Below are 16,106 nucleotides of genomic sequence, written 5' to 3'. Positions count from 1 at the left end.
AAAAAAATTTGCATAAAGTGTAGGTACTCCTTCTGGAGCTCTGCCCTGAATTGTACTACTTTTGTTACATTTTTTTAGTATGTCTCTTTTACGTTTGTAAATTTTTACTAATAAATGAACACAAATAAAACATGGATTCAAGACACTAAAAGTAGTATATGATTTTCGTTATTTTATTGTGAAAAATAAACCTTTCAATAAGCTGGAGTCTTTTCAACAAGTTTTAGTAGCTTTTCAATACTTCGTCCAGACATCCAAAAGTACTTTGTTAAACACTATATATCTTTTTTTTCACCAGCAAAATTTTAAGATATTGATATATATCCATTCCATAGAAAACAATGGTAAAATGTCCTAAAACATACAAAACATGCTATTTTCACTCTATTTTGTACATCGGTTTTGTCTGAACACTGTATGGTATAATGACCCTATATTTGAATTACAATTTTTTCATTCTCGTGTAATATCAAATATGTAAAAATTTCAATATTTTTACTTTTGTGTAGTGTTCTACCTTAAAGTCAAATTCCAAAACAGATTTAACATGTCCGATGCTATTTGTTTTTAAACATTTCTAAACTTTTCTTGTTTTCTTCATGACAGTCATAGTGCGACGCAAATTAATGATGATCCTGTCGCTATTAAATCCTACTGTTTTGATGATTGTACTAAGTTTTCGCAGCTTTGAAGCCAATGCGAGGACACCACTAAGTACCATTTTCACAGAGAACTACCCTCACCATGTTAGTGACGGGGAAGATCCTGGAAAACCACTCTTTCTGACTCCTTATCTTGAAGCTGGAAAAATAGAAGAAGGTAGTGCTTCATTGTATTTTAATAGTTTTAATTTAATATATATTAAATTTTTTGCAATTCGCAATAAGTTATGTGATGACCATAGAATCTGCAATAACACAAAGATGTTAGTGCATTGCTGTCAGTCTCATTGCTGTTAATCTCAAAATGTTATATTTAAATTAAAGTACTTACTGACATGGTAATACAGATGAACATGCCTGCTTTCAAACTTTTTTTCTTGGTTACCTGATGTCAGTTTATCTCATTCAATGTTTTTTTAAGATAAATTTTTTTGTCTTGTTTTTCAGCTCGTAATCTTAGTTTAGCAGGCAAGTTAGCAGGTGCTGAAGGCACTGATAGTTACACAGGTAAGTCAATTTAAATTGTGTTGTGCATGAGAGAATGAGTTGGTCAGTGAGTGAGTGAATGAATGAACTATGATTGAGTGTCAATCAGTCAATGACAAAAATTGTAAGTGAAAGCACAAGTGACTCAATGAGTTAGTGAGTGAATAGGTGAGTGTGTGAAAGCATGAGTGAATTAATTAGTGAATGAAATCATGAGTGAATAAATGAGTTAGTGAGTGAAATCATGAGTGAATAAATGAGTTAGTGAGTGAAATCATGAGTGAATAAATTAGTTAGTGAGTGAAATCATGTGTGAATCAATGAGTTAGTGAGTGAAATCATGAGTGAATCAATGAACAGTGAATCAACGAGTTAGTGAGTGAAATCATGAATGAATCAATGAACAGTGAGCGAAATCACGAGTGAATCAATGAGTCTGTGAGTGAATCAATGAGTTAGCAAGTGAAATTATGAATGAATCAATGAGTTAGTTAGTGAAACCTTGAGTGAATCAATGAACCCGTGAGTGAAATCACGAGTGACTCAATGAGTCCATGAGTGGGACAATGAGTCAGTGAGTGAACCAATGAGTAAATCAATGAGTTAGTGAGTGAGTCATGAGTGAACCAATGAGTTAGTGAGTGAAATCATGAGTAAATCAATGAGTTAGTGAGTGAAATCATGAGTAAATCAATGAGTTAGTGAGTGAAATCATGAGTGAATCAATGAACTAGTGAGTGAAATCACAGGTGAATCAATGAACTAGTGAGTGAAATCACAGGTGAATCAATGAACCGGTGAGTGAAGTCACAGTTGAATCAATGAGTTAGTGAGATCATGAGTAAATCAATGAGTTAGTTAATGAATCATGAGTGAATCAATGAGTTAGTGAGTGAAATCATGAGTGCATAAATGAGTTAGTGAGTGAAATCATGAGTGCATAAATGAGTTAGTGAGCGAAATCATGAGTGAATCAATGAATTAGTGAGTGAAATCACACAAGTGAATCAATGAACCGGTGAGTGAAATCGCAGGTGAATCAATGAGTTGGTGAGTGAAATCACAGGTGAATCAATGAGTTGGTGAGTGAATCAATGAGTTAGTGAGTTCTCATTTGACATTAGTTTAGTGTAGTGCTCATGCCTAAATTAGAACATGCTTGAACAGCTCACATCACTGCACACATTCATAAAATATGTAATTGTCATTCAAATTTAGAAATATTGATGTTTATATATTAACCCGCTTTAGCAGACTTCACTGTGAGAAAATGAATTGAATCAGTGAATGTATTGTTATTAATTTCAAATAATGGACGCCTATCTGATATCTGTGATGTTTCATTGCTAGGTTTTCTCACTGTCAACAAGAAGTACAATAGCAATATGTTTTTTTGGTTTGTACCAGCCAAGGTAGGAACATGCAAATAATCACAGATACATTAACATTCTGTATGCAATGAGATGATACCAAACACCATTATACATTATTAGTGTATACCGTTATATCATAGAATTATAAAAACAGTTGAAAAAGTATTGTTTAAATACAAATAAACACCAGTGAGCAGTTTTTAAATGAATTTGAAAACATGTTTTGTCTCTCTATGTTGTGGAATCATACCTTACTGGGAGCGAACTTTTTACACAATGCTATAATTACATAAATCTTAAATACCATTTAAGATTGTAACAAAGGCTAAAGTCATCACTGCCAAATAGAATCAAATGAAATTTATATTGCCAAATAATTTTGATCTCTCCCAAGAAATGAAAGATGTTTATTGGCATGACAAACATTTCTATTTTAGGTTGATTCAAAGAATGCTCCTGTTTTGCTGTGGTTGCAAGGTGGCCCTGGTGGCTCTTCACTCTTTGGCTTGTTTGTTGAGAATGGACCATTTAAAATATCAAAAGACTTCAAATGTGAGTAATTTGTGGTTATTCCACAACGAGTCACATCACAGTATACAATTTTTTTCCTAATTTTTCTATCTAACTTGAGTCTTAATATCACAATTATGATGTTTCCAATTTGTTAAATTCTGATACGAGTTTGAAATCATTTCTTCGAAATGAACAGGGCGATTTAATCAAAACTGTAACAGGATCATGCATATTGGGATAAAAGTGCATATCATATTTTTTTCTGTCAAGATTAAAAAAATAGTAGCCATTTTGTTTTCACTTAGGTTTATGCTAATTCCTAGTTGTTGGTCTATAGCTCTTAATAAATAATAATAATAATAACTTTATTTAATTAAGCGCAACAATTCCAACATATGAAGATCAAAGGCGCTGATACAATAAACAATCAGTCAAATATTAAAAGCACATTTAAATAAGTGCGTTTTCAGTCTGGATTTAAAAATGTCTACTGAAGGACTAGAACGAACAGACAGAGGTAATTCATTAAAAAGTTTAGGACCTAAATTTTCAAAAGCACGGTCTTTGTATAACACCTTGGACTTTTTACTACACACCTGACGAGTTTTAATAAGAAACTTCGATTCAGATCTTAAACTACGACTAGGTACATAAAATTCGATTAATTCACATAGATAATTTGGGGCAAAACCATACAAAGATTTATACACTAGTAAAAGTAATTTGAAATTGATTCTTTGTACAACTGGTAACCAATGAAGTTTAATAAAAATGTCTGTAATGTGGTCATATTTTCGAGCACGAGTGACAAGGCGTGCTGCTGCATTTTGTACACGAATAAGAGGTTTTATCTTAGTTACAGGGAGACCAGACCATAATGAATTACAGCTGTCTAAGCGAGAAGATATGAATGCATGTACCAACTTTTCAGTATCAGATTGGGATAATGATTTACGAATACGATTAATATTTCTTAGATGGGAATATCCAGATCTACAAATAGTAGAAATGTGTGTTTCCATAGATAGCTGCGAATCAAACAAGACACCTAAGTTTCTAGCACTTGACGAAGCACTAACCAATTCTTCACCAATTGCGATACTAGACAAAGGACACGAGTCTTGTGAGAATCTCCGAGACGAAATGCACACAAATTCAGTTTTCGACACATTCAAAAGTAGGAAATTACAAGACATCCAATCGCTAACATCTTGAATACATGTCTGAAGTATCACCCGGGCGCGAATTTGATCATCTTCAGAAACCGATAAATAAATCTGTGTGTCATCGGCGTAAAAATGATATTTTACGCCGTGACGTCGCAATAACTCGCCCAATGTCCGCATGTACATTGAGAACAATAATGGCCCTAAGACGGAGCCCTGTGGAACACCGGTTTCTAATATAGACGTCATATCAGAAAATACATTTCCAATTTTCACTTTTTGAATGCGGTTACTCAAATATGACTCAAACCATTTGATGATGAGACCATTTAAACCAAAATTTGATCTCAACCTATCGATGAGAATCCTGTGATTCACAGTATCAAAAGCGGCTGAAAGATCCAAAAGTACGAGAGCAACTGAATTCTTAGAATTATCAATACTGCATAGTACATCATTAGCGACCCGCAAAAGAGCCGTTTCAGTGCTATGTGCGGTCCGATACGCTGATTGAAACTCTTCATACAACGAATAATTCTCTAAATGTTGTTTCACTCTGGATGCAACGACACGTTCAAGGACTTTAGATATAAAAGACAAATTAGAAATCGGTCGATAATTTTTCAGCATGTTTGAATCCAACGATGCTTTCTTGAGCAGAGGTTTAATCAGCGCACATTTCATTTTCTCAGGAACACTTCCAGTGCGAAGTGATTCATTTATGATATCTGTTATAGGTGAAAGCAGGATAGAAAGGATCTTTTCATCTTTTAATATATTAGTGGGTAAACAGTCCAAATCGCACGAAGCCGACGACGATTTTTTTATAATTTTAATTATTTCATCCTCCGTGGCTGGTTCAAAACATTTCAATTCATCACCAGAGAACTTGTGCAGTTCGTTAAAACGGTTTCCATTCAATAAATTTAGATTTAGTCCTTGATTGATTTTCTTAATCTTATCCACGAAAAACATGCTAAAACGATTTGCTAAATTTATTTTGTTATCGTGAATCGGCAACGCATTCAAATTAGCTCTTCTTGATCATGGCAAAATACTTATAGTAACAGACGACCATTTCCTGATTTTTTAGCTGTTTCACAGCTGTTTGTGTTACGCAAGTCTATGGGAGAAACCATAGCTCTTCTGTGTCAATAAAAATACTATCTAAAAAAAAACTGTTTCAGTTCTCAAACGTTGTTTGTCATCGCTATTTCATGCTTGTCCTGAAGTGTGTTGTTACACATTTACAGTAATCCAAAATTGTACACAAACAAAATGAAACCACAAGAACATAATCAAGTCACATTAACAATAATTTGTTTGTGGTCTGAATTGTCTTGGGATAGCTTTGTGACCTGGTAGCAAAATGGTTCAACCCATGGAGCGAAATGGTTCAACCCATGGAGCAAAATGGTTCAACCCAGGTAGTAAAATGGTTCAACCCATGGAGCAAAATGGTTCAACCCAGGTAGTAAAATGGTTCAACCCAGTTAGCATAATGGCTTTAAAACCTTTTTTGCTAGTAGCAAACATCATGAGATAAACTACAGGTAAAATCACATGGGTCAGTTTCAGAAAATGTTTCACTTATTTTGTTTTTCAGTGAGTATGAGACCTGTCACCTGGCAGACAAAGTATTCTATGCTGTATATAGATAACCCTGTAAGATATTGTTTTCTACCTTCCACCTCTGTTTCATATTGTAATAGCTTTCACCCCTATGTTTCAAAGAAGTCGTATGACCAAGTCATCCAAAACAATACCAATTCATGTCTGGTCTATATCTTAAGCTTTTATCAGTGTATTAAATGACTTCCTCATGTTTGTGAAAATATTACATTGTCGTTTGAAAGTTGACACAGTCAACAGTAGATAATAAATTGTATGTCATGTGACATATGCCATATTTTGTAATACTGTAATATACTTTATTTTCGCTTGGAATTAATTTTAGCTATTTTCGCTGAAGGGATGATTCAGTGAAAATAAAATCCAACGAGTATACATTTTTTCCTATATTTTACATTCAACTCAGTCAAAAGTCATTGTCAAAACACCCAAAATGTCTTTACAGCGAAAATTAATTCCAGCTAAAATAAAGTATTTTACAGTATGCTATCACTGGTATGTTGAACTGTCTGTAGTGCTTGATAAGCAATGAGATGCATGGCATAGGATGGCATGGCTATACAATTATGTGTCAGCTGGGTCAGAAACTGAATAATGAACTCTGACATCTACTGCACCCTTATCTTGTAAAGCATTTACTTGTCAGCTGTATTCACCACTCTCACCTTTCATTTCTTTATCTATCTACTATTCTGTCACTTTCAGGTTGGCACTGGGTTTAGTTTCACTGATAACGACAGTGGGTACGCTAGAAACGAAACTGATGTTGCTAACGATTTGTACAGGTATGCCAAGCGAATGTCATATCATAAAATATTAACTAAAAACTGATTCCTTTGTAATATCATAAATTTATTACCAATTGAACAAATTCCTTCCCGTTTTATTCTGTCAGTTTTGTAACTGTACATACTGTCAACAATTGTTTTGATGCATAAATTATCACAGTCTGATTTTTGAATTTCACTAAAAGTCCCATTTACCCCCCTCCCCCCTCCATTGTTTCAAATTCATGAATATTTGTTTGTCATATTAATAAAGCCATCCATTTCACACTTTAGTTGTTGGCTTAGCTAACTTTATTTAAATGTATTTCTTTATAGTGCTTTAACCCAGTTCTTTCAGATTTACTATGAATATCAAGACAATGAATTCTATGCAACTGGAGAGGTATGTGGATATTTTAAAGTGACAATAGCTGTAATTCTCAATTTGTTTTCTCAAATAAACACATTTCCTGTGTCATTAGTGTAGAAACGATTACTGTGAAATGTGGACAATGGAAGAATAGCATATAGGATATATATTTACATTGTCGATTAACTCACTTGCATATCACCAGCAAGTGAAATCAAAGAAAGCTTAGAAAGAACTCCCGTGTGCTGAGAGTATTGAAGACACATTAAAAATTAATTCAAAATTACTTGTACATGAGATATTGATAGAAAAGCTGAAAACTAATTATGTACATCCGGTAACTAATATGAACAGAACAGAACAAAAAAATTATGAATTATTATGCTAATTAGAGAATTAATATGAACAAATTTTAACCCAAAATTAATCAGGCCTGTCTATTGTCCTAGAGCATTTATGTACCAAATTTTATTCAAATGTGATGATCAGTAATTGAGATATCAGTGTTAATTAATTATGTTAATTAGGAGATTAATAAGCATAAATATTTACCAAAAACTGATTGGGTTTCTGCATAGTTCTCTTTAAAAGTTTCATTAAAATTCAATTTGTGGTTCTTTATATATCAGTGGAACATTATGCAAATTAGGTAATTAATATCCAATTAAAACTAATTAGGTCTCTGCATAATCCTAGAAGATCTATGTAGCAAGTCTCATTGAAATATGATGATTACTACTTGATATATCAAAAGCTGAAAATTAATTAATTATGCTAATTAGGTAATTAATATCTACTGATATTACCCAAAAAACTATCAGGTCTGTGCAGTGTCCTATGACATCTATGTACCAAATTTCATTGAAATGTGATGATTACTACTTGAAATATCAAAAGCTGAAATATAATTAATTATGCTAATTAGGTAATTAATATGTACTCGTATTACCCTAAAAACTATCAGGTCTGTGCAGTGTCCTATGACATCTATGTACCAAGTGTCATTGAAATGTGATGATTAGTACTTGAAATATCAAAAGCTGAAAATTAATTAATTATGCAAATTAGGTAATTAATATGTACTCATATTACCCTAAAAACTATCAGGTCTGTGCAGTGTCCTATGACATCTATGTACCAAGTTTCATTGAAATGTGACAATTACTACTTGAAATATCAAAAGCTGAAAATTAATTAATTATGCTAATTAGGTAATTAATATCTACTGATATTACCCTAAAAACTTTCAGGTTTGTGCAGTGTCCTATGACATCTATGTACCAAGTTTTATTGAAATGTGATGATTAGTACTTGAGATATCAGTGGAAAAGCCGAAAATTGATTAATCATTATGCAAATTAGGTAATTAATATTGCACAGATTTTTACCCAAAACTAATCAAATCTGCGCATTAGTTTGGAGCATCTGTGTGCCAAGTTTCATCAAAATCCAATGAGTGGTTCTTTAGTGGAACAGTGGAACAGTCATGAAACAGCCAAAAATCAGCTAATTATCATGCAAATTAGGTAATTAATATGCATGGATTTTTACCAAAACCTAATCAAATCTGCGCATTGGCCCAGAGCATCTATGCACCAAGTTTCATCAAAAACTGATGTATGGTTCTTGAGATATCAGTGGAACAGACGGACACACATACACACACACACACACATACACACATACAGACACACTAACTGCAAAGACTCCCTTTTTGTGCTTCGCACACGGGAGTCAAAAATTCAGTTTTGTTAAACAAATCTCAGGGATTACGATACTAAGATGACAACTACCGGTGACCCTGGGCAAAATGTCAAATACATCACCAGCCTCTCAAGCCTCTCTCTGAAAGGCTCTCATCTTTATATGGTAAAACCATTGTAAATATACAGTAAAAAAAAATTCAAAATCACAGATCTTGCCATTTTAATTTTGTACAACAAGTGGTCAGTGCTGTAGCACTAATTTTATAATATACACATGTGTCAGGGGTATAATGCTACAAGATCTATTATGTATCACTGAAATTCTTGGAGGTGGACATCTGGGCATTATCACCGAGTGACAACCATCAGTGAAAAAAAAAACTCTCAGAAATCTGTACTTTGGTAAAGTTGTTGAGACTCTCCTGAACAGTGAAACAAGATTACCCCTACATGTGCAACATATATAAATTTGGTTGCTCAGGTTTGAGTCAAAGTTGAGTTTGTGCCATCTTCTCGACTTTAGCTGTTTTCACGGGCTCTTCGAGCAGCTTGCAGAGCCCGTAAAAATACACAGTAGAGTGTGGCATATCTTAGCAACTTGGAGAATAGGCCTTTTTTTAGCAGTAATTGTACACTTGATGGAAATATTAAAACAAATATATGAGGTATTTATTTTGTGAAAAGTTATAAATGTGACATTAATCTAATTGGATGTTGACAATGTAATCTTCTTATAGTCTTATGCAGGTAAATATGTTCCTGCAATATGTTATAAAATCCATATAGAAAATCCATATTCCAGATTCAGGATCAATTTGAAAGGAATGGCCATTGGGGATGGACTCATAGATCCAGAGAATGTGAGTACAATTCATTAACCTTTTCACAACCAGACTTTCTCTCCCAAATTATTCTGCACTTTTTTCTTATATTCTTCAATATTTCTGGAATAGAACCCCAATTGTGTCAATTTTTGTTTTTTATGAGTAGGCTTCTACTTTGAAAAATATAGTATCACACTGCAAGATAACAGGGCAAGAATGTGTGCAATAATTGGAGAGAGGCACTTTAGTATTTGTAATATTCCCCACACTTTTTTTCAGTTATTTTGATATTGTACTCAACCTTATCAACACCTGACTTTCTCGCCAAAATTTTTCTATAATTTTTGCTTACTAGTATATTCTTCAATATTTCTCGAAATGATTCCCAATTTTGGAGCCAACAGATAAAACCTGAGTCAATTTTCAGTTTTTACACCAAAAAATTGGCCATGTTTTGTCCCAATCTACTGAAGAAAATGCAGGCTATAAACAGGACTATTTTGTGAATTTGTGATGAAAAGGTTAATGTACCGGTATATAAAATGTGATTAATGCTTCAATAAATGACACAAGACACAAGGTTTTGGCAAAAGTGGAAGGGGGAGCGAATTGCTGACGCAGGCGTCGCAGCGAACAGCTCCATGATGCGACTCGCCTGTGAATTGCATCATGACGCTGAGCGCGTGGTACCTGGTTGCAACCTTCCACCAGCAGAGACTGTACAGGCGGGCGTCATGGCTGGCGTCCCCCAGGCGGGAGCCTGCAGATAGACTCACAACCCCAGGAGGATGGACAGCGTGGGTACCCGTGTAAAGTCTGCTTGGTCTGTGGTGGAAACCCCCTTACCTGTTTATTGCTAAGGTTGTTCATGAGCAGATAAACATGAGTTACACTTGAGTGAGATCGGTAGTGGTATAGAAAGTGGTTATATAGAGACCTTTGCATGAATGGGTGGGTGGGAGGTCTGCTGAGACGATGTGTATCGTACGGTGCGGCAAAACGAACTGATGCTTGAAGAGGATGCGAGCACAGATAAGCAAATGAACAGTCTGGCGTTAATTAATGTAAATCCGTCTGAAGGACGAAATGTGAGCAAATATTGCATGAAGTACAATGTGGCATGGGAGGTGTCAAAATATGAAAGGGGGATGCCAGCTTGGTCAATGCATGTCATAATTGAGCATTAACACAGATTATAAATTATATTCATAATCATACTATAAATATAAAAATATTATCATGTATTCACTTTCTCATAAATCCGATACATGGTTTGTATAGCTGCCACCAATTGTTCTCTTGATGTTGAGGATTGTATATTATGTATTGGATGAGATTTGGAATAAAATATTCCATAATGGAACTTCCTACAGATGTTCCCTGCCTATGGCGATGCTATTTTCAATATTGGTCAAATTGATGAGATTCAGAGAGATCATTTTAATAATCAGACCAACATTGCCAGCAAATACATACAAGATGAACAGTGGACGAAGTGTTTTATGGTAAGTGTGACAATAGACAATAGTTGCATATTCACTGATTTTAAAAACTAATGATAATTTTATTTGTAACCAGAATTAGAATCATCTTGAAAAATTTTGGAAATAGATTATTTTTTTTTACTGAATTAAACTTATTTATTAAATTATCTACAAATTTGAAGAGAATTACTTTAGCTGAGTAGTCTACCTCCTTAGAGTTTGTTATTGTTATAGCGCCCTCTTGACACTTCTTTCACAAATCTTTTGTTTTGTGTACCTACCCTTGTTTAGCATGTTTAGCTAATATCCCTTGTTTAGCATGTGTCATCATAAATAACCAAATTGTTGGTTGAAAATGCAATGTACCTTCCAGTAAGAAATGACACTTACATTATGAATGGTTTGATGGATGGATCCATAGATAAAAAATGTTTTTGATAGATGGCAGTTGTAGTCTTTTCTGCTAGCGTTTTAAAACACTAGTTTGAGCAACGTTATTTCGCAATTTCGATCTTTAGAATACCTGGGATGATGTATCAAGGTCTAAAGTAACCGTTTTATCAATTTTTGAAAAATCAAGAAAAAAGTGAAAATGTCCCTTCTTGCTACCTTAATTGCAGTTGCAAATCACTGAAGGTAAAGAGAAGAGTGTATTACTATCCTTATTTCTGTATAACTGTAGTTCACCATATTGTATACTATTTAATCTGTAGATATTTGATGTGTTATTAAATGGAGATGTAAGCAAACAACCATCATATTATTACAATGCCAGTGGAGTACATGATTACTACAACTTTCTCAGAACTGAAGTAAGTGATTTTCAAATATTTTCTATTTCTCAATTATATTCTTTTAAACCAGGACATCTATTTGTTGATTCAGTTGTAATTGCATGCATGCTTGAATGGATTTGGTTGAAATATAGCACCTATTTTCTTTGAGGAAAGCCTGGTGAAACATGAGTGTCTAATCAGAGACCTTAGAAAACAAAAGCTCTCTAAGGTCTATGGTCTAATTTACTTAACTGTCGGCAACATTGTGCATTCAAATATTTGTTTATGAATGATGTGCTGTGAAATGCACATACTTTTGTCAATAATATAATCACCAACATTTTGTTGAGTTGTTCGGTACTCAATACCCTGCGATCAAGAATATATCTGTCATGTCATGTTTGTTTGTGGCACATAGTTATAAACTTGTTTGAACCAAACTTTGCATAATATGATCAGAATTGTGTGTTAAATACTTAAAGAGTCGTCACATGCGCATGTTCAAATTTTGTGTAAACAAAGAAAGAATTTTCGTGCGTTGAATATGCGTTGCTACGGAACCCATATCAATCATGACGAAGAGCCGCAACAACAGTTTTTCCTCTAATTAAAACATACTCTGGAAGGCAAGAATGAAGATCTAAAATGTAGACAATATTACATACGTTTGTATTGATGGTAATTATGCATACATTTTTAGGCTCCCAAGGAGTTTGGTTATTATAATACCTATCTATCCATGGGTGGTGTACGTAAAGCAATTCATGTGGGTAATCTGACTTACAATGACGGTAGCAAAGTGGAACAGAACTTAATTGAAGACATATGTAAATCAGTCAAACCATGGCTTATAGAATTATTGAACAGTGACTATAAGGTAAGCATCAGTGTAAGTTACACAGAATTTATGCTAAGAGTTATTTTATTTTTGGTATGTATGCTTGGTTAATGTTAAGTTTTTGCTATTTTGTAAGTATTGCTTGAATTTGTATAGTTACCTACCGGGTATAGTCCGACTTTACTACGGTAGAGCAGATTTCTACTAAATTCTCTAAGGCTATTGCTTGAATTTTTCTTTTGTATTTTATGACTTTTTATTGGGTAATCTTAAATGTTTACATTCCAGAGTTTTATAAATGTTACATTTCTATATATTTGTTTTCAGTTTGCTTTTCTCCAATTTATTATAAATTGTATTTGTAGGTTACATTTTTTGAAATGTTGTAGCATTGTAGCATTTTGTTGTTTGTTTTTGCAATAGCATTGGTATACTTTCTTTACATATGGTAGCAAACCCTTAAAGTTGAACTATTGCTTAGATTTGTATTGTAGTTATCTATGGTCAGATTTCACTAGAGCAGATTTCTACAAATTTGAGTAGTTTATATTTAATAATAATAACTTTATTACGCAACTGAACCATCTGTGGGGTTTAGTACAGTAAAAAATGATTACAAAAGACAAATAAAATAAGACACACTAAAACACTAAAATTAAAATACACTGAAATTCAACAAAAGAAAGAAATACAAATTAGAAAATCTCTGAAAAATTAAACAGCAGCAAGGTTCTCCCAGACCACAGTGAGTTACATATTTAACTTTAGAAAATTGGATTTTTTAAATAATATGATAAAGCCATATTATTTCCCATTATTTTCACGAAGCTTTCCATTCTGGACAACTCATTAATTTTTATTTTAAAATACTTCAAGACATGTTTTCTCTCTACTTCATAGAAATTGCAATCTAAGATGAAATGCATTTTATCTTCAATTTGATCTGAATTGCATTTTTTGCAAGTTCTTTCATTTTCTGGGGTTTTTGGTTTCCTCTATCTTCCCAATTCAATTCCAAGGTTGTGGTCACTGAGTCTGAACTTTGCTAACACTCTACGTTGCCTGAAGTTTTTCATTTCATATAGATAGTTTTCCAATTCAATGTGATGGCTTAAGTGATTTTATGTCATTAAAGGCACAACATCTGTGCCATGGGACACTAGTGTGGGAAGGCATCTGAGGTGATTACCTAAAATGCTCATTACATAGGACAGTAAGTAAGTGAACAGGTGATTTCTTTTGTCCTTAAATGAATAAAAAAAGTTAGTTCTATGTAAAATGACCCCTAATGGTCACAGATCCTGACATTTTCTGGAGGTATAGTTGTCATATAACTGCAATCATTTCTCAATGTTTTCTAGTTGAACTGCTTTTGAGCTGTAATGTTAAGTTGGAATTTGAAATAAATGACATTTTCTTTCTGCCAAAGGTGCTGCTCTATAGTGGACAACTGGACATTATTGTCTCTGCTCCATTGACAGAGCGTTTTCTATGGATGTTACCATGGAAACATCTGTCGGATTACCAGAAAGCTGATCGCAAAGTGTGGAAAGTACAGAAAACAGACACAGAAGTGGCTGGATATGTCAGGGCTGTTGGTCCTGGAAATGGCAATTTTTTCCAGGTAAATATATACAATTGATGTCTTGAGTGAAATTAAATTTATTTTAACAGACATGTAAAAAAATCTTTTCTTTATTGTATCCTTGACTTTACCTGCACTTCTTGAACTGAATATATACTCCAGTCCAGTAATGCTTGTCAATCAAGTAACCTCAATCATTTGTAAAACTGACTACCTTGCTGCATAGAGGATTTCTGAATATACAACGAAGCACATAGTTGCGTGAAATTAGTTTGGAACTGTCGGTCCGTTTGATTGATTGTGTGTGTGTGTGACACCTGGTGCCGTCGATTGCTCATTGGCCGGTATAACTGTAACAACAAACAATCAGCGACGAAAAGGCGGAGGTTAATGAGACAAACCATTTTACTTAGGAGTGGTAACTGTGATCTCATTTGTGCCGAACAAACCCGGAATGTGACAATTTCGACAATTTTCGAAACATGCCGATAACTGAATTCTGTAATAAGCTGGAGCTGCCTGGCACCCCGGTCTGGCAACCCAGTCTGGCACCCATTTGAGTTCAGGAAGTGGATGTTTCTCTGAACACGCGTTGTGCGTGTATAGTCATCGTTGTTGTGAAAAGCATTTGTGTGTGTGTGTGTGATAAAAAGGTGTTTAGAGCATCCACCACTGTCTTGAATCAGCTTTGAAAATTTTCCGTATTCTATATACTCCTCCGTTGAGGAAATTACACCAGCTGACACTAGATCATTCTTCAGTGCAACAAGATATCTGTTCGTTTAGCTTAGAAACTGTACAAAACGGTACTTTTTAGGGCCACCACATTCTCCAGAAAGAGATATACCGTGTTTTAACGAGTGTAACAGTTTGATTTAGCTGTGGGTCCGCTGTTCTTTTTGTGTTGACGTTTAGTCTTTGTGGTGTTTTTTTATTTGGTGTCATCAAATTTGTTATTTTCAGACATTAAGATTTTTATCGACACAGAAGAGCTATGCCCCCCTATAAACTAGCCTAACACAAATGTGCGTCACCAATACAACATTTACTGTCACCTATTTATATTACGTGCAGTGGACGGTTGGGCGTTATGTTTGCTACAATGTATTTGTGTATCATAAATGTCAACTAACAACTCAACTAACCAAAACATAACAGTTTACAAAGCCTGTCGCCGACACTGGGACACGTTTCGATCTGACTATTTTCACGCAATTGTGATGTTTTAGACTCATTGAGCAAAGCAAAACAAATGGTTGAAATTCCTTATTTTCAGTTTCTACTTTAGGGAAGCCTATACCTTCGTTAAGACCTGAAGGGACTTGTCTTTGACCATATTTATATTCTCCAACTGCCCATGAAACTTTAAAACATTGCTGTCACACATAAGTGGTTGACCAGGCGGTGATGTTGTTACACTCACACTCTAAGTTTTGTGTGCAATGCGCCAGTGTGGGAGGGGGTGACTCTCTGTGTTCTCAAAATATGAAGGAACAGATTGCAACTTCCATTTCCATGCTTGCATTCAACCAAAAATTGGTTCAGATTGAGAGACTGTTGATCTTTTCCAACTGACTGACATCTATGAAAACATGTGTGCATGTTTCAAGATCATGGCACACCAGTACGTGCACCAGTCGGGTGTACAACAAGCCAACATAAACATGTTATATTAAATACCTATTAAACATACTAATTGTATTTCGTATTAAAAATAATGAACTCCCAACAGTGTCATATTGGATTCAGAGACTATTCTATGCTTGCCTGTGGAATTGATCTAACACAAATGTACTTGTTTTGTAGGTGATTGTACGAGGAGCTGGTCACTTGGCACCGTTTGACCAACCAGAAAGAGTCTTGAATATGCTGAACAGATTTATTGAAGGAAACTCATGGAAATAAATAAGCTTAATAATTATGA

General features: G+C 34.3%; 1 protein-coding gene across 1 annotated transcript in view; it reads left to right on the top strand.

Annotated features, from left to right (window-relative positions):
• The window catches only part of LOC100377805 (putative serine carboxypeptidase CPVL), a 19,582-nt gene extending 3,476 nt beyond the window's left edge, over positions 1-16,106 (top strand). The window contains exons 2-14 of the mRNA XM_006824552.3: positions 607-819; positions 1,110-1,169; positions 2,499-2,560; positions 2,959-3,073; positions 5,807-5,865; positions 6,538-6,617; positions 6,936-7,002; positions 9,413-9,535; positions 10,873-11,004; positions 11,697-11,795; positions 12,460-12,636; positions 14,027-14,221; positions 15,989-16,106. Of these exons, the coding sequence (XP_006824615.1) occupies positions 627-819; positions 1,110-1,169; positions 2,499-2,560; positions 2,959-3,073; positions 5,807-5,865; positions 6,538-6,617; positions 6,936-7,002; positions 9,413-9,535; positions 10,873-11,004; positions 11,697-11,795; positions 12,460-12,636; positions 14,027-14,221; positions 15,989-16,087 (1,461 nt within the window). The 5' untranslated portion in view covers positions 607-626 and the 3' untranslated portion in view covers positions 16,088-16,106. The remainder of the gene's footprint in view (positions 1-606; positions 820-1,109; positions 1,170-2,498; positions 2,561-2,958; positions 3,074-5,806; positions 5,866-6,537; positions 6,618-6,935; positions 7,003-9,412; positions 9,536-10,872; positions 11,005-11,696; positions 11,796-12,459; positions 12,637-14,026; positions 14,222-15,988) is intronic.

The sequence above is a fragment of the Saccoglossus kowalevskii genome, chromosome 7, assembly GCF_978046115.1.
Source record: "Saccoglossus kowalevskii chromosome 7, keSacKowa6.1, whole genome shotgun sequence".
Classification (NCBI taxonomy): domain Eukaryota; kingdom Metazoa; phylum Hemichordata; class Enteropneusta; family Harrimaniidae; genus Saccoglossus; species Saccoglossus kowalevskii.
This window is presented reverse-complemented; position numbering and strand designations above follow the sequence as displayed.